This window comes from Acomys minous (genome assembly GCF_964271855.1).
Source record: "Acomys minous genome assembly, chromosome: 12".
NCBI classification, from domain to species: domain Eukaryota; kingdom Metazoa; phylum Chordata; class Mammalia; order Rodentia; family Muridae; genus Acomys; species Acomys minous.
Genome location: NC_140493.1, coordinates 112,991,172 through 113,009,967, shown reverse-complemented (window position 1 = coordinate 113,009,967; position 18,796 = coordinate 112,991,172). Strand labels below are relative to the sequence as shown.

General features: G+C 49.6%; 1 protein-coding gene across 2 annotated transcripts in view; it reads left to right on the top strand.

The window, feature by feature from the left end:
* RAB40B (RAB40B, member RAS oncogene family) overlaps positions 1-17,204 on the top strand; it is a 28,428-nt gene extending 11,224 nt beyond the window's left edge. Inside the window, exons 1-6 of one of the 2 annotated variants that reach the window (XM_084750280.1) lie at positions 6,387-6,627; positions 9,800-9,860; positions 12,721-12,781; positions 13,487-13,564; positions 14,251-14,473; positions 14,995-17,204. In XM_084750280.1, the coding sequence (XP_084606406.1) occupies positions 6,468-6,627; positions 9,800-9,860; positions 12,721-12,781; positions 13,487-13,564; positions 14,251-14,473; positions 14,995-15,266 (855 nt within the window). In that variant the 5' untranslated portion in view covers positions 6,387-6,467 and the 3' untranslated portion in view covers positions 15,267-17,204. Of the gene's footprint in view, positions 1-6,386; positions 6,628-9,799; positions 9,861-12,720; positions 12,782-13,486; positions 13,565-14,250; positions 14,474-14,994 lie in introns of those variants that run through there. The other variant, XM_084750279.1, reaches the window with a different exon arrangement.
* Positions 17,205-18,796: the final 1,592 nt, after the last annotated feature.

Below are 18,796 nucleotides of genomic sequence, written 5' to 3'. Positions count from 1 at the left end.
AAGCTGACTGGCTGATTTAAGCTCTTGGGGGCTTTCCAGCTCTCTGGGCTTAAAGAACACAGCAGGACCTTGTGGTCTTAGCGCTGATAGAACGTATATTTATCTTTAACCCAAGCAGAATGTGTATTTATCATCTACTGTTTTATTCCAAGCAGCAAGCATTGACCTTTCCTGGGCTCAGGCATGTAGGGCCTGAGAACGTGATTTCACCCTTATAATCAAAATGGAGACTTGGAGTAAAAATGGTTTCTGATGTGCTAAGAGCTGGTGTTGCCAGGAGCTGCCATCATGCTGGGAGCTCCAGTGGGTCTCAACGGAGGGGCTGTGCAGGTTAAGCAGGTAACAGCAAAAGCACTGGATGCTCTGCTCCTCCAGAGGTCCTGAGTTCAATGCCCAACAACCACACAGTGGCTCACAGCCATCTAGAATGAGATCTGGTGCCCGCTGCTGGTGGTCAAGCGTACATGCAGGCAATGTACTCATACATAAAACACACAAAGAAATAAACCTTTAAAAAATAAAATAAAGGTAGCTGGGCGTGGTGGCGCACGCCTTTAATCCCAGCACTCGGGAGGCAGAGGTAGGCGGATCGCTGTGAGTTCGAGGCCAGCCTTGTCTACAAAGTGAGTCCAGGACAGCCAAGGCTACACAGAGAAACCCTGTCTCGAAGAAAAAAAAGGGGGGGGGGGCTTGGAGAGATGGCTCAGAGGTTAAGAGCATTGACTGCCTTTCCAAAGGTCCTGAGTTCAATTCCCAGCAACCACATGGTGGCTCACAACCATCTATCATGAGATCTGGTGCTCTCTTCTGGCATGCAGGCACACATAGGGGCAGAATATTATATAAATAATAAATAAATAAAATCTTTAAAATAAAATAAAATAAAATAAAATAAGCCGGACGTGGTGGCTCATGCCTTTAATCCCAGCACTCGGGAGGCAGAGGCAGGCAGTTTACAAAAGGAGTCTAGGACAGCCAAGGCTAACACAGAGACCCTGTCTCAAAACAAAACAAAACAAAAAAATAATAAAATAAAAATAAAACAAAAATATATACAGATACACAATCACATGTATATATATACATATATATACACACATTTAGTTACATTATAAAGTTTCTGTTGCCGTAAAAAAATTGAAGGATATTACTCAAACTATAAGAAAGTATATTTTAAACCAAGCAGTCGTGGCAGACATCTTTAATGCCAGCACTTGGGAGGCAGAGGCAGGGTGATCTCTGAGTTGGTGGCCAGCCTGGTCTACAGAGTGAGTTCCAGGAGAGCCAGGGCTACATGGAGAAACCCTGTTTCGAAAAGTCAAACAAAAGAAAGTATATTTTAGAAGCATAGGTTGTTTATTTAGGTTATAGGTTATTAATTTCATACAAAGAGTTATAAATGACATCTACTGTAATATTGTCATGTGACAGGGAGACCGGAAGGAGACGTAATGGAATGAAAGTGCAAGTGCAAGGACCGGATGTCCCAGTGGGTGGTCGGAGGGAAGTAAGACTGTGGGCGATTTCACTAAGTTTTCAAAGTATTACTTTGTTTCAAAATAGCTTTTCCATATGCTTGTTTTCTTTTTTAGTACTGGAGACTGAACCAAGGGCCTCTTCCATGGTAGATATGCTTTCTATCTCTGAGCTATAGGCCCAGCTCTTGTTTTTGTTTTGTTGAGACAAGATCTCATTGTTCAGACCAGGCCAACCTCAAAGTCAGGGTCCTCCTGCCTCAGCCTCCCGACTGCTGTGGTTACAGATGTGCGCACTGTGTTAGTGCCCGTCTCACTGTATGTTCACTTCCAGAAGAAGGTCCGGTGGCTTCCAGCAGCTGCTGGGACCCTCCCTGCTCCAGGGTCTCGTCAGCTCTGCTCCCTGAATAGACACTTGTGGAAACCACCAGGAGTTGGAGTGAGGGTGGAGCCTTGCACTCTGGTCTCCCACAGGGCCAAGCCTCAGAGTGTCTCCCTGAGAAGATGACAGTGAATAGAAAGGCAGGTGCTGCTACTCCACGTGGGAGCTGGGGCCTAGTGGGAATTTTGCCCTGGCTAGAGGGTGTTTCCCTGGCTGTGGTAGAACATGGGGGAGAGAGCCGGGCACAGAGTCAGGCCACTGAAGTCCTCATGAGCACCCAGCTCTATGAGCTTGTTCCTACTTGGCTAAGATGTCGGACAAGGCTGAGCTGGGATCCTTGCTATGGTTTACTTGTACAACGTCCTATAAGTATAAAGGTCACGTGGACTTTTGGGAGGTGACTGGATTAGGGGTTGGACTTCCTCAGTGGGCTGATTAACCCCTTGATGGCGTTGTTAGGAGGTGGGAGACTATGGGAGCTAGCTGAAGAGAACAGGTGCTTGGAAACATGTCCCTGGCCCCTTCCTGTCTGCTTCGTGGGTGCCATGGGCTTAGCAGCGCTGTCCCGCCACACACTCCTCCACCTCAGGGCCAAAGCAAAGGAATCAGCTGACTGTGGACTGAAATTTAGGAAACCGTCAGGCAAATCCAAATCGGTCATCCTTTAAGTTTTTTTTTCTTAGGCATTTTTGACAGTGGTAGAAAATTGATCAGCTGAGCCGTGCCAGGCCCTGAGCAGGAGAATTTAGGCCATGGCTTTCCTTAGTTCCAGGGAATTGTGGCCACAGAATGTCCGTCTCAGCACAGAGACCAGGGTTTGCAATGAGCTAGTGTGCCCTAAGCGGTCAGCGGAGTACCAAGGAAGGAGGTGGCTCTGTGCCCTGTAGAGCCCTCTCCTGAGACGATGTCACCTTCTAGGCCTCTCCTGCTCACGTCTGCTCTCAGCATTAGGGTCAGTAGCTCACAAACCCCAGGATGACTGCTCCCGTGTGCTCTATGCGAGCCTGTTTCCTTCATGTTTCCCAGTTTTCTGCAGGGGTGAAGGCAAGACAGGGCCAGGGCCTCAGACTCGCAGTCGCCTGCCCTTCCCAGCCATGATTGCCTAAAGTCAGGTCCGAGCATCTTCTAGGCTCATGGGGAAGGCGGCTCCCTTTTCCAGCCCAGAACAGACAGATGGCTTGCCATCCTTGGGCAGAGTGAAGTCACAGCCACCAGAGCCACCTTCTGAGCTAGGTTCCAATGAGGCCTTGCCCTTCCCACTGCACACACAGGGCACGTGTTCTCTATGGTGTCTGCTGAACCAAAAATGAGCCCCAGGAAGGGCACAGGGCTCCTTCTAAGACAGGTAATGGAAGGCGTGTAATAACACAGTGGTGCCCTCTGTGCACAGTTAAACAGGGCGCTGCTAAAAACGGAACATTGCTTCCCTCACCTCACTTGTCCACATAAGCGAACTGCAAAGATAAATGGTGTGGCCTGGGCAGGGTGCCAAGAGGCCAAGCTCATTCGGAGGCGGCCAAAGTCACATATTTAAGGTCGGAGTAAACCATTTTAGACTGACCTTATTAAAGTGCTTTGGGGATATTCACAACGGTGAGCAGCCATCACCACTACCTCATCCCAGTAGGAAGCCAGACCAGCTGCACCCACGAGCCTCCAGCACATTGTAATCCAACCCGCTACGTTACTCAGAAGTCTGGTGCTCAAAACCAACATGTTATAAATTACATTTCATCAATACTTGCACCATAAGTGATCCTCTTGTATGGAGGGGCACGTTCCTGTCAGCTCACTCCCAGACATAGGAAGCAGCAGCTGGTGGAGGCGTCAAACTAGATGACAAAGTCACTGATTCATCCACGTGTGCTAAGAATAGTCTGGTGCTTGATTTTTTTTCTTTCTTTTTCTGTGTGTGTGTGATTTTTTTCTTTTAGGGTTAAAATTGTCTCTCTCTTGATAACCCTATTATTCTGACTCATTCAGTGAACACTTCTGACAGGCTTTGTTTTAGGAGCTTCCTTGAAGCCAGGCACAGTGGCGCACACCTTTAATCCCAGCACTCTGGGAGGCAGAGGCAGGCAGATTGTTGTGAGTTCAAGGCCAGCCTGGTCTACAAAGTGAATCCAGGACAGCCAAGGTTACACAGAGAAACCCTGTTTACAAAAACAAAAACAAAAAGAAAGAAAAGCCAGATAGTGGTGGCGCATGCCTTTAATCCCAGCACTTGGGAGACAGAGGCAGGTGGATCGCTGTGAGTTCGAGGCCAGCCTGGTCTACAAAGCGAGTCCAGGACAGCCAAGGCTACACAGAGAAATCCTGTCTCGAAAAACCAAAAGAAAAAAAAAAGAGAAAAAAAGAAGCTTCCTTGTATTTTAATCATATTTTTCATTATTTATTGCATATATGCACACACACACACACACACACACACGTGTGTGTGCCATGTCACACATGTGGAAGTAAGAGGAAAACTTGCAGGAATGAGTCTCTTCTTCCACCAACTGTGTCCCATAGAACAGTCACCATGATAAGCTCCCATGAAGATGCAAGCCTGTTTGAGGCAGGTGCTGAAGGGGAAACCAGTGCTGCACGTGGCCAGGAGGAAATCAAGTGTGTTTGAAGGATGGAGGACGGGTCTGACAGCTGTCACATTCAGAGACGTACTTCTGAAAGAAAGGTGTTTCCTACCTAGTCCAAACCCCGACAGAATCCACATATCCTTCTCAACAGAGAACCGAGAAATCACAAAGAACCCAGGAGGTCCATGTGCAGCAGCGTGTCTGGCCCAGAGAAAGTAGAGAGATTCTGACAGCAGATTTAGATCAACAGGAACTTGATGAGGGAGGGAGGGAGGGAGAGGGGAGGAAGGGAGGGAGAGGGGAGGGAGGGAGGGAGAGGGGAGGGAGGGAGGGAGGGAGGGAGGGAGGGAGGGAGGGAGGGAGGGAGAGGGGAGGGAGGGAGGGAGGGAGAGGGAGGGAGGGAGGGAGAGGGAGGGAGGGAGGGAGGGAACGAACGAGCGAGCAAGTGTGGTGTGTGTAGACATGCCATGGTACCTACTTTGAGTTCAGAGAACAACTTTCAGGAGTTGGTTCTATCTTCTGAACATGGCCACCAGGTATCAAGTCAGGGCCTGTGTGGCAGCCCTTGCCCAGTGACCCATCTCATTGATCCAGAGCCACTGCTTAATGGGCTGAACAGACGCCACGGTTAGAACACCCGGCGCCCTCCCAGAAGGCTAATAAACAGCCATGTGCAGTTCTTACTCCCATGTCAGGCTGCTCTGTGGCCAACCAGACACTCACACAGACACACACACATAAATGAAAACAAAAAATAAAAAGTGAGCAACAAGTCAGAAGTTCGTACACGAAGACTCGCACAGTGTAGTGTGGACGGTTTCACGGGTCTGGCTAAAATACCAACGCAGCTATTCTGTGGGATGCGTCTGTCCATGCGCAAGCGCAGGGGAAGAGACAGGGCTAAGCTAGAGGTGTGGAGAGCGTTGCAGTTTTACTTCCCATGGTGGGAAGTCAGTTAATTCTGCAAACTGCAAACCCAGAAGTCAAGAACACAAGAGTGTTACTAAAAATTGGAGACATATAGCAAAATAATGATTAATAAAGGTTAAAATGTGGGCAGACGTGTCAGCACATGCTATGATCACAGGGAGCTGAGGCAGGAGTCGCCACGCATGTGAGGCCAGCATGGCCTACACACTAAGAAGACCTTGTCTCAAAAAGCCAAATGAACAAAAAGCAGAACAGTTTTGTGAGTGTTGGGACACTTCTGTAATCTTAACACTTGGGAGGCAAGAAGGTCAGGAGTTCAAGACTAGCCTGCACTAGATGAGATCCTATCTCAAAAAGCCAAAAAATTGGCAAAATAATGTCCACCTGGAGGGGGAACGAAAGAAATTTAAATAGGGAGTGGGGCGTGGGTGGGGTAGGATGGCCTGCCGTGCTTCTACTGGGTCTCAGAAGGAACTGACCAGAGAGGGGCTGTCAAGGGTGAGAGGGGCCCAAGGCAAGGAATGTCTGAAGTCACAGGCAGGCCAGCACCGTTTCCTTTCACTAAAGGCTGGCAGGTGCCCTGCTCCTCACTCTGGGTTTCTTAAAAAGAACAGCGGTGTAAAGTAACCTCTCCTCACCTGATTTACTTGTCATCTCCGAGGCTGACTGCCTCCGTCCGCTAACCCAGGCCTAGTCCTGGAAGCTTCTAGCCTCTGTACAGTCTAGCCTAGGCTTAGAATGTTTTCAGCCTCTGAGACCGACTGCTGGATAAGCTCACCCTGTCTAGTTTTTTTCGGAACGCCTGCTGGCTGTTCAGTTCAGCTGTTCTGACTCAAACTCCTCTCCAGCTGACATTCAAGCTGGCTTCTCTCTCATGCTCTGCGTTGCTCTGCTTGGCCTCAAACTCACTCCAGCAATCTGCTCTAATCTTCGGGCTCCTTCTCATTCTCTGACCCGTTCCCTCTGTAAAGCTGCCTCCGCTCGCTCTCATTCTGAGCTGCTCCCTTCAGTAGCTCCTTTTCCTCTCTCTCCTCCTGAGAGTTGGGCGGATCCTAGTCTGTCAAATCTTCTCTGATTCGTCACCTTTTCTGCCACTTAGACATGACTTTCAAACATGAGTGCTTCCTTCTACAAACTTTACCTTCATTGCTTGGGATTAAAGCTGTGCACCAACACCGCGCGGTCCTAAGCTTTTCTTTACCAGAAACTTGCTCTATACGAGCCTCTGAGATCTACTTGCCTCTGCCTCCTGGGATTAAAGGTGAGTGCTACCGCCGCCCAGCCTGTCTGCATTCCAGCTGGATCACACAGACCTAGAAGGTCTTCGGATGTGGTAGCTTGCCAGAGCAGCCATGTTCTGAATTAACATCCCTCTACACAGCAGAGTTACTCATGTCTAAGGAGTAGGATTTGTTTTTCCATTGACTCACCTATGCACTGGCATGAGGACCATCTCCTCTCGGCAGAACGGCAGCTTAACAGGAGACAGCCGGGGACTTAGGACCTTACTCTGAGACATAGACTGAGAGCTAAGAAGACTGGGGCCTGGGTAAGGGAGTTGGACCAGAAACAGGAGAGCGTGTCACAAGTGGCTGGGGCGGGAGATCTGTCCTCAACACTGGGAAAACGCGTGGCAGAGCACCTCAGGTGGGTTCAGGGGGATGTCAGCCACTGTTCTATCCACGTGGAGCCAGAGCACAGAGAGCACCAGCCCTTGGGCATCTGCAGCCCTGGGGGGAGCCAGCTCCTTCCTGCCTTGCTGTGCCCTGTGCTCTGGGGCTGCTGCACTTCCCCGGGAAAGCCTGCAGGGGGCTGCACCGAGCTCCAGGGCTGGTCCTTTAGTGTTGAAGATCAAAGGGTGCATGGCGAAGCTGTTAACCTGACTCACACAAGCTCTACTCTTCAGGCTGGGCATTGCTTTAGTCTCAGTACTAGGGAGGCAGAAGCAGGCCTCTATCTTTCAGCTTGTGCCCTGCTGGGTTATAAAGCAAGTTCTAGGCTAACCAAGGTTGCATGGTGAAACTCCACCTTAAAAAAAAAAGAAGCCAAATGGTTGTGGCATGGGTTACAAACTTTGTGGCATTTGTGACACAAAGGGTGCACCCCATGCTGGTGTCTTTACTGGGCTCATATTCTGGGCTCTATTCTCAGGCTGTTAGTATGTTCTAGTCTCCAGATCTGGCTGTCACCCAAGGGCACCCGAAGTGAATGCACAGTTTCATTTTTTTTTTCTTTAAAAAAAAAAAAAAGAGTCGCAGGTAGCCCAAGTTAGCATGAAATCGTTACGTAGGTCAGGATAATCTATCTGGCCAGTGCTGGGGCTAGAGGCTTGCATCACCACACCCAGCTTAGGAGATAGTTTCTTCTTTTACATTTTTAATTTTATGTGTATGTATCTGCATGTACGTGCGTCACTATGTACCGCGTCCCCGCAGAGGCGGGAGAGGACGTAGGAGCCACAGGAACTGCAGTAGCGGGTGCTGGGATTGAACCTGCAGTCCCTTGAAGAGCAGCCAGGCTCTTGATCCCTAAGCTGCCTCTTAGCCCCACTAAGTGGTTTCTTTAAGAAGCACAAAAATGAATTCTGGCGCAATGAAGGAGGGTATTTTTGTTTTTTGAGGCTGGGTATGATGGTTCGTGCCTGTCACCCCAGCACATGGAAGGTGTGAAGCAAAAGGGAGAATAATTTGAGGCCTCGGCCACACCAGACTTTGTCTCAAAACCAAACCGAAACAGAAGTTTGGGGGAATCTGGAATGCAGCCCGGGGAAGGGCACCTACCTGTCAGTCCTGAGGTCCTGAGTTCCATCCCTAGCAAAACACAGGCACGCACGCACAAACACACACACACCCCATACACACGCACACATACACACATACACCCCATACACACACATACATACACACACACCCCATACACACACATACATACACACACACCCCATACACACACATACATACACACACACACACACCGTACACTCACACACATACACAAACACACACTTTTGCTCCTGGAGGTTGTCCTCTCACATCCATGGGTACCACAGTGGCACACTCCCTCCACCCTCACACACACACACACACACACACACACACACACACACACACACCCCTCCACACTAAAAGTAAAATTGTAAAATAAGGTGTAAAGTCTGGTCTGAGGTTAATCTCTGATCTTCACACATGCTGGGCACACTTGGGCCCATGTGCACAAACATAAGATATATACATACAGCACACACACACACACTTGAAAAGAGAGGAAAGTAGAGAAAACTGCCTGTAATGTACAGTCTAGAGGCCGCCTGCTTGAGGCTGCTCCCAGGCCTACCTTCCCTTCTGCCCTACCCTGCATTTCCTTCGCATTCCGAGCGTGATCCCTGGGGCACACACTCCTGCTTCCAGGCCTGCTATTTTAACTCTGTTAAAGCTGATACGAGCTTTCATGTACAGTTCAGGGTGGCTAGGACAAGGGCAGAGGTAAGGCAGGACAGATAAAGGGTACAAACCCACCTGGCCACCCTGCTACAGCAGATCCTCAGCCACCATGCTTGCTCTGAGGACTGACCATGGTTCTTGAAAGTAGAAGGGCCAAGTCTGCATCATGGGCTCAACCCAGCCCCCCACCCCACCCCGCTCAGTGCCCACCCTCAAGACAGCAGTAGGGGGTGACTAGCCCCACCCCACCCTGCTCAGTGCCCACCCTCAGGACAGCAGTAGGGGGTGACCAACCCCATCCCACCCCACCCTGCTCAGTGCCCACCCTCAGGACAGCGGTAGGAGGTGACCAGCCCCACCCCACCCCGCTCAGTGCCGACCCTCAGGACAGCAGTAGGGGGTGACCAGCCCCACCCCACCCTGCTCAGTGCCCACCCTCAGGACAGCGGTAGGGGGTGACCAGCCCCACCTCACCCTGCTCAGTGCCCACCCTCAAGACAGCGGTAGGCGTGACCAAGGCCCAGCATACCCAGCTGGGAAGCACCCAGACACCGAGCTGATGACAGATGCCAACATGGATCCCAGAGTGCTTGAATCTGAGTAGCTGGTGAGGTCACTCTGGGAGCCAAGGGAATCTTCGGGGTAAATAGTCAGGGTCTTACGTTCCTGCTTGTGAACTTGAAGCTATACAGTGAGAACCCTTTCTCTCTCTCTCTCTCTTTTTAAAATTTTTATTTAATTTTAATTTATGTGCATTGGTGTGAGGGTGTCAGATCTTGGAGTTACAGGCAGTTGTGAGCTGCCATGTGGGTGCTGGGAATTGAACCCGGGACCTTTAGAAGAGCAGACAGTGTTCTTAACCGTTGAGCCAACTCTCCAGCCCCTTTTTCTCTCTCAATGCAAGAGTTTCACACACTTCACAGTTCTGTTACGGGTGATGACTGAGGAAATACAACCAGCCCCAAACTTAAGATGTCCTTAACCCTTTTGCAGGGGTTGATCACAAGACGACCACCATCCTCCTCGATGGCCGAAGGGTGAAACTGCAGCTTTGGTGAGTTGGGGACCATTCTAGTCAGGGTGTTCTAGCCCGGGAGCCAGGCCCCTCAGAGCCAGCTTGAGCTGGTGTCTTTCCTCAAAAGGTGTCCACACAGTATCTGCATCTATTGAAGCCGGTTTCCCTGTTATTCAAGGATACGTGCACCCAGGCTAAGCTATGTCCAAGAAAGAGCCCTTGTTGACAAAAGATACCACACTGTCACCTGCTTCCTGTTTCACTTCACCGAGCTGTCAGGGAAGTACAGTGACCAGGATAGCTTGCTCCTCCCACCTCTAGTTCAGCGTGTACAGCACAGAGTTCAGAAATTCCTAGTGCCAAGGGCAGAGGACTTGGTGACAACCTGGGCCGCAGCTCCCTCTGCTCTGGCTTCCCTTACAGGTACCACACGAGTCCTAAGTTCAGCTGAACAGCCCATCTTCCTTTTTCTCCAGGCCCTGAGCCTTCATCATCCCTCCTGAACCCCCTTGACCTGTGGGAGTTATGTCTGAGGTTGCACCTCTAGCCCTACTGACTCTGCACAAAGATGCCGAGGCCATAGCTGTGTGTAAGGCCTAACATCACAGTGGAACTGGTCTCTCCTGAGTCTGCAGCGCTTGCTGTTTTCTTAGGAAGTCAGGCCCATTTTATTGTACTCCTCCAGAGGCCTTAGGGACTCTCACCACGCTCAAAACCAACCACAAAAGCTGGAGAGATGGCCCAATGGTTAGGAGCACTGGCTACTCTTCTAAAAGACCTGGGTTTGATTCCCAGAACCTACATGGTGGCTCACAACCATCAGTTCTGGAGGGTCTGATGTCTTCTAGCCCACTCAGGAACAGCACGTATATGGTGCATAGACATAATTGCAGGCAAAACATCTATACACATAAAATAAATATAAATTCAAACAAAACAAAAACCAACCCTAGTCCGTGTCTGCCCTGAGGCCTCTCTCTCAGGTGGTACCAGTTGCCATGGTCACACTGACCTTTCTTCAGTCACACTCCCACTGCAGTGTCTTCATGTTCAGGACCAGGCCCTCCGTCAGCCCCCAGCCTATTTCTTCTCCCACGCCTGTAGAGGGGGCTGTGGCCATGCGCATCACCCAAGGCCAGCAGACATTAGTTTACTGTCTTCTCGCCACAGACACTCCATGTGGGTTCTGTTGAGGCTGGTTCTGAGATCTTTGATTGCTTCACTCCGAACAGTGAGATAGTCCTTCCCATGGCTTTGACAACAGGCAGTGCCTCTGGCTCACACCCTCCCGAGGCCCAGCCCTCCTCTCAGGCGTTGGGTTAGTCACCAGCCACAGATGACGTAGAACAGAAAACACATCGATTCCATGGGTGCTGTGAAGACACACCTTGTACACGCAGCCAGAAACTTCACTCCCGAGAGAAACGCTGAGGTGGGAGTGCTCACACCGCGCGCAGGTGTGTCCACACAGCTTTAAACAGGCCTGAAGAGTCAGTGCACCCTCTCCAGAGTTACCACGGGAGTGCACAATGGCGGGGACCCACCCTTGTGGGAACAGCCTTTTGTTCCCCCTCCTCCCCCCGTAGTTCCTTGGCGTGCCAAGCTAGCCTTCCGAGAGCCAGACTCCTGCTGTGTGTCATCATCTGCAGAGTGGATCAGCTCAGGGACTTATCTGGAGGATCTGCTTATGGTGCAGCTGGCGTCAAGGAAGGATCTTCCCCATCTTGAAAACATCCTACACTCTGTTACAGATAGAGCCCAGGACCTTGCTTTCATGAGGGAAGTATACTGCCGCCAAGCTATACCCTCAGCCTTAAAATAATGTAAAATTATATTAGGTTTACTTAAATGCCTGAGAATCATGTTAAAACTCAGTTAGGTTTCTAGTGTGACTTTTTTGTTATTTTTGAGATAGGCTCTCACTAATGTCGCCCTGAGTGGTGGGAACCTACTATCTAGACCAGGCATCTTGAACTCAGAGATCTGCCTGCATCTGCCACAGAGTACTGGGATTAAAGGGTGTACTCCAGGCCTGGCTTGGACTTTTTGTTTGTTTTAGTTTTTTCAAGACAGGGTTTCTCTATGTGGCCCTGGCTGCTCTGACTTGTCACGCTGTAGTCCAGGATGGCCTTGAACTCAGAGATCCTCCTACCTCTGCCTGCCAAGTGCTGGGATTAAAGGTAATCACCACCACCACCTGGCTCTAGTTTGACCTTAACGTAAATATTAGAGACTGCCAGATAGGTCAGTATTGCTGCTCTTTCAGAGAATCTGGGTTTGGTGCCCAGCACTACATGTGGCTCAAGGTTACAAGGAACTCCAGTTCCAGAGAGTCTGACACTCTCTTCTGGTTTTTGCAGCAGGCACACAGTGCCCCAAAACTCACATAGACACACAGACACACACTACTCATTCTTTGTAAGTAAATGTTAAAGCTAGGCTCGGTAGCACATGCCCATAGCCTCAGCACCTCGGAGGAGGAGGAAGCAAGAGCCACTGCACGTCTGAGTCAAGGCTGGGTTACACAAAGAAACGCTGTCTCAGAACAAGTCAGAGGCTGTGGTGTCCACTTTTAATCTCCTCAGTGGTCAGGAGTTTTCTCAGAAAACCAAACAAGGCCTTCAAGATGACTCAGTGGGTAAGAGTGCTTGCCACCAGCCTGAATTTGATCCTCAGAACTGACATGGTGGAAGAAGAGGCTCCCACAAATTGTTCTCTGACTTCCACACATGTATCATGGCTTGTGCATGTGTGTATACACACACCCACACACACACACACACAAGACAATTAAAAGGAGAATGAGCCCAGAAGGATATGCTGATGCCAGAAGATTCAGGGAGGTGGTTGTCAGGGAGGACACCGATTCCCTTTTAACAGTCTCCACCATCTTTTTCAGGGACACCTCAGGGCAGGGGAGATTTTGTACCATATTTCGCTCGTACTCCAGAGGTGCACAGGTAAACAGCATTCCAAGCCTGGAGATGAAGTTGATTTTTGAAAAATAGTATTTACAAATCCTTACTTAGCCATCTCCTTTATGAAAATTGGAGGATAAGGCAATTAGGCTTATATATATAAACAGACGTGGCCAATCACAGGCTACAGTTTGGTGGCTTGTGTTTTTTCAGCATTTCAGATGCGGTGTGTGGGCATGCTTTCTCTTGAGTGCCTGAGTGTGTGTACATGCGTGTGCATATCTGTACTTGAACTTCTTGTGGCTGTGCAAACATGTCCATGTGTCCACTGGGGGGGGCTTGTTCTGAATTAGGTGGTAATGTCCCCACATCCTACGCCCCAGAGCAGCTTGTGGATGTGAGTTCCAGCCTCCAGCTCAACTTGGTATTTGAGCATCTATCAGTGAGTGCATGAAACATCATTGGAAATAATAATGTAACTCCTTTAAGTAGATAAATAAAAATTTACGCTTTTGTTACAGTAAGTAAAATGATTAGTTAAGGGACAGGCATAGTAGTGCATGACTTTCACCCAGCACTTGGGAGACAGAGGCAGGTGAGTCTCAGTGAGTTCCAGTCCAGCTTCATCTATGCAATGAGACGCTGTCTCGATTTTTATTAAATAGCTGGTTTTGTCTCTGCCAAGTCTCTGGACCAAGCTTGCCTCTGTGCTCTTCTGTGTGCTGACCTTTGTGACTTCTCCCCCAGGGTGTGATCCTGGTCTATGACATTGCCAACCGATGGTCTTTCGATGGCATCAATCGATGGATTAAGGAGATTGATGAGGTAGGATACATGATATAGGCCAGGGGTTGACCCATGTGGCTGTTGGTCAGAGGTTCAACAACACAGAGGATGCTTCATCTCACAGCTAGACCCAACAGTGTGCTCTCATCTCACAGCTGGACCCAACAGTGTGCTCTCATCTCACAGCTGGACCCAACAGTGTGCTCAAAGGACTTTTAAGGCTCAGGAGACTGGGCTCTGCCGTGCCTCTGTTCGGGCATGCTGGTTCAGGCATGGGTGGGTAGGGATGGGACAGCCGTTTGCCCAACTACTAGTGGAGACCTACTGGGTGAGCACCAAGCCCGAATGCTGATTAGGGTCTTGTGGCTTTCCTCATGTTTTAAAACAGCATTAATTTTCACCAGGTTCTGGAGGACAGAGATAGGAAGGGCCATGCTCTTTCAAAAGCTCTAGGACAGGGCTCTTCCTGCCTGCACAGCTTCTGGTGGTTGCAGATAGCCTTGGCAGTCACTGCATCCTGTGACATCATTGTCACGTGGCATTTCCCTGTTGCCCCCCCCATGTCTGCTCCCCCTCCCCCTCCAATTCAGTAAGACATCATCTCCAATTATTATATACACAAACATCCTACTTGCAAATAATGTACCTTTTGGAGGTTCTGGGTGGCCATGAATTTGTGGGGGTGTTCCACTCAACCCATTTTCCTTGCCTTTCTCACACTCTAGCATGCTCCTGGGGTTCCTAAAATCTTGGTGGGAAACCGGCTGCACCTGGCCTTCAAGCGGCAGGTGCCCACCGCGCAGGCGCAGGCCTACGCTGAGCGCCTGGGCGTGGCCTTCTTCGAGGTTAGCCCTCTGTGCAACTTCAACATCACAGAGTCCTTCACGGAGCTGGCTAGGACCGTGCTGCTGCGGCACGGGATGGACCGTCTCTGGAGGCCGAGCAAGGGTACGCCAGGAGGGCCAGGTGTGAGGTGGTTCCACAGCCCGCCTGGGGCCTTCATGGAGGGTTCTGATCGCCACATGCAGGTTGTGACACACACACACACACCCCAAATGTATATTTTTAGCCAGGCGTGGTGGTGCACGCCTTTAATCCCAGCACTCAGGAGGCAGAGGCAGGAGGATTGCTGTGAGTTCGAGGCCAGCCTGGTCTACAAAGTGAACCCAGGAGAGCCACGGCTACACAGGGAAACCCTGTCTCGAAAAAACAAAAACAAAAACCAAACAAAGGACAAATGTATATTTTTAACAAAATGTATTTGAAAGGGATAATTGTTACAGCTTTGGAAGAAAGCGCATGAGATTTTTCTGTGGCCTGTATAGGTCAGGGGTGGGGGCAGAACAGGGTTTGCCACATTCATCAGCGACACAGCCGCCCACCTGAGGTTCCCAGTTAAAGGCAATCAGACTTGTAACACTCTCTAATCATAGAAAACAAAGTAAGCCGTTCTCTTTTTCTTTTTCAAGTACTGAGCTTGCAAGACCTCTGCTGCCGTGCTGTGGTGTCCTGCACGCCTGTGCACCTGGTAGACAAGCTCCCTCTCCCTGTCGCCTTAAGAAGCCACCTTAAGTCATTCTCCATGGCCAATGGCCTCAACACCAGGATGATGCACGGCCGCTCCTACTCCCTCACCGCCAGCTCCAGCCACAAGAGGAACAGCTTCCGCAAGGCCAGGGCCAGCCGCCCGTCCCAGAGCCCCCACAGACACTGTGCCAGGAACAGCTGCAAAATTTCTTAAGAGTCCTGCCATCCCAGCTACTCAAAAGACCGAGGCAGGAGATCACAAGCTCAAGACCCATCTCGGCTACAGAGTGAGTTCAAGGCCAGCCTGGGCAACTAGTGAGGCCCCGCCTAGAGACTGAAGAGTGAAAAAGAGGGCTGCCTCTCTGGGGGAGAGACAGAGACCTTTCCAGACTTGAGGAACACACCTCCGTCTCCTACGGTAACGACACTGCTTCACTTGGAATGGCCACTGACGTGGTACGAACGCTCAGTGTGCTGTGACCGACACCTCTGCGTGGATGTGCATGAAGCTCTTGTTCTCGACTTGTGTGTGCAAAGGCAACGGTCAGTACTCTGCTCTACCCTTGATAATATGAAATTCTGAGTGTTACTTTTGCCATGACTGTTGTGCAACTCTTTCCGTTTTCTGCTTTACACGGCTGATGAGACGTGTGTAGTGAACACATAGTCAGGGGCCTTCGGAAGCAACGAGGGTCAGACAGTCCAGCATCAGCTGCTGTTACGAGAGGGGCCTTTTGTAAACCTCCTCATGCCAGAGCCCCAACTTATGAAAATGCTGCAGCTGCACCCAGAGATTGTGTGCAAGTCTGACCCATTTGGGTAGGACATGGATTTGATAAAGTTTTTGCTATGTTGTTTACTACATTTTGAGATTAATAAGTAATCTATATTCATATTTTTCTGTAATCCCACACTTTTTGTACAAAGTACCCTACAAGTTATGATGCCATGGGAAGAAAAAGCCAAAGATACCCCCAACTCTGTATGCTGGACACAGCCTGCACTGTTTCACGGATTAGCAAGGAGAAAGGTATTTCAGAAAACAGTATTTAAGGAAATATTTCTCAATAAAGTGGATACCTGTTCCCCTCTTGACAGTCATGGTATCTCTTTCTATATTTACTTATTTATTTATTTCCGAGACAGGGTTTCTCTGTGTAGCCTTCGCTGTCCTGGACTCGCTTTGTAGACCAGGCTGGCCTCGAACTCAGTGATCCGCCTGCTTCTGCCTCCCCAACATCACAGCTCTTTTCTCCACTTGGTTCCTTGCCTGTCTCATGGTACTAACCACAAAGCCTGGTTGTTTTTTTTTTCTGTGTCATCTTTGGAAAATATTTCTTCCCAGAGAAGCAATGCAGAGAGAAAGCAGTGCTGGCTGTGGTGGCTAATGCCTGTTATCTGGAATTCCAGAGTTAGAGACTGAGCTCTTGTCTCAACAGACTAAACTGAAAGTAATAAAAGACAACGCTCTTGTGTGTCGCCTGGTAGATGTCAGAGGCTCGTTACAGCTGTGGCCAGGTACTTCCCTACAGATGAACCCTTGCACTCTTTGCCAAAACCATTCTGGCATTACAAAGGCTCACGCGTCTGTCTTGTCTGGTCCTGCTCCTTAGGACACTGGACACGGTGAGGGACTAAGATTAAACTCAGAACTCTACCTTGTTAGTGATTTTCGAGGCTCTAGATCTGTAGTAACAATGTCCTCAGAAAAGACGGAGCATGGGGCCACGGGAGGCCAGAGGCTGGGGCCATGCAGCCTTGTGGAGGCGAGGTGATTCTACATCCACAGAGGAACAGCGAAACCTGAATAAACAAGGCCTCCCCGACAGCGGCCAACCTGTGGACACCTGCCGGGGCCCTCACAGCCTCCCACCACCACTGATGAGGACAACACCTGGGAAGTGGACACTCACAGCCATGCCTTAGCAGCGCTTTCCTTGGTTCATAACCACAGAGGCGCCAGGCAGGCGCTGCTGTCAGCTTCCTGAACACTGGGACCACAAGCATGAACCGCCATGTCCAGACCTACAGCCTTTTGGAAGCCTGATATTTGCTGAATGATTATTTATATTAATATTGAGCCATGTTATTATTAAGGCAGCAGTTATTCAATAACTTGCTGTTTTATAAATAAAGACACAGAAACCTGTTAGTTTTGTTTTTAATTTTTAAAATTTTTTAATTTTTTTGTTTTTCGAGATAGGGTTTCTCTGTGTAAAAGCATTGGCTGTCCTGGACTTACTTTGTAGACCAGGCTGGCCTCAAACTCAGAGCTCCGCCTGCCTCTGCCTCCCTGAGCTGAGACTGATCTCAGGTGTATGCCACTGTACCCGGATACTTGTTAGATTTTTAATAAGCCTTAACGCACCGAGGCTGGCCAGATATTAACCCTCTAAGTGATCTTGTCTGCTCCTCACCAAAATCCCCATCAGTGCTTGCACCCGTTTTCCAGCTGGGCTGCTTCTCTCCATCATGCCGGTCCTCAGAGCAAGCTCCTCTGGCCACGAGCTTCTAGTTCATGGTAACCCATGCGACCTGCTCCTTCCTCCTCCATCCTCTCTCCTTGTGGCCCTCCTGCACCCCAACCCCAAACCCCCGGACCCTGGCTCTGCCTACCTCTCTTCTGGCCAGTCCAGGCTGTGGGCAACTTTATGTAGCCAATCAGGGATAATCTGGGAGGCAAGGTCCACACAATGTCATTCTGGAGATGTGAGGAATTGCTGGTAGACAGCACAGATCTTGGGGGACAAGCCATCAACATTTGAATACACAGAGCTCCAGATCAACGCCAACTGTAAAAGTAACTTTCATTCTGTTTCAATGTCGTCTGGGAGGCTTACTGCCTCCTTCTGCTAGCCTAGGCCTAGTCCTGGAAGCTTCTAGCCTCTGAGACTTACTGCTTGATAAGCTCACCCTTTCTTGTTCTTTCTGAGCTCTGGGCTGGCTGTTCAACTCAGCTGCTCTGGCTCAAACTCTTCTCCCGGCTGATTTACATACTCTGGCCTCACCCTTGGCCCAGAATTGTTCTGCTTGGCCTCAAACTAACTCAGCAATTTGTTCTAATCTTCTGGCTTCTTCTCATTTTCTGACTCGTTCTGTCTTCGCCTGGGTTCTCTCTCTGCAAGAGGCAAAAACTGCCTCTTAAGTAACTTCCCTTTCCTCTCTTTTCTTGTGAGAGTTGGGTGTATCCTACTCCTCTTTTTTTCTTTTTTGTTTGGTTTGGTTTTTTTGAGACAGGATTTCTCTGGTACACGGAGCTCTGGCTGTCCTGGACTCTTTTTGTAGACAAGGCTGGCCTTGAACTCACAGAGATCTGCCTGCCTCAAGTGCTGGGAGTAAAGGTGTGCGCCAACCACACCCGGCCTCCCTCTTTCTTCTGGTGTGAGTTGGGTATACCTATCTTGTTAGATCTTCTGGTTTGTCACCTTTTCTACCACTCAATTAGACATCACTTTCTTTTTTTTTTAATAATTATTATTTATACAGTGCTCTGCCTGCATGTACACCTGCACGACAGAAGAGGACATTAGATCACGTTATAGATGGTTGTGAGCCACCATGTAGTTGCTGGGAATTGAACTCAGGGTCTCTGGAAGAACAGATGGTGCTCTTAACCTTTGAGCCGTCTCTCCAGCCCTAGACATCACTTTCAAACGTGGGTGCTTCCTTTATCAAATTAACTTTACCTTCATTGTTTGGGATTAAAAGAGTGTACCACCGCACCTGGACCCAAGCTTTTCTTTA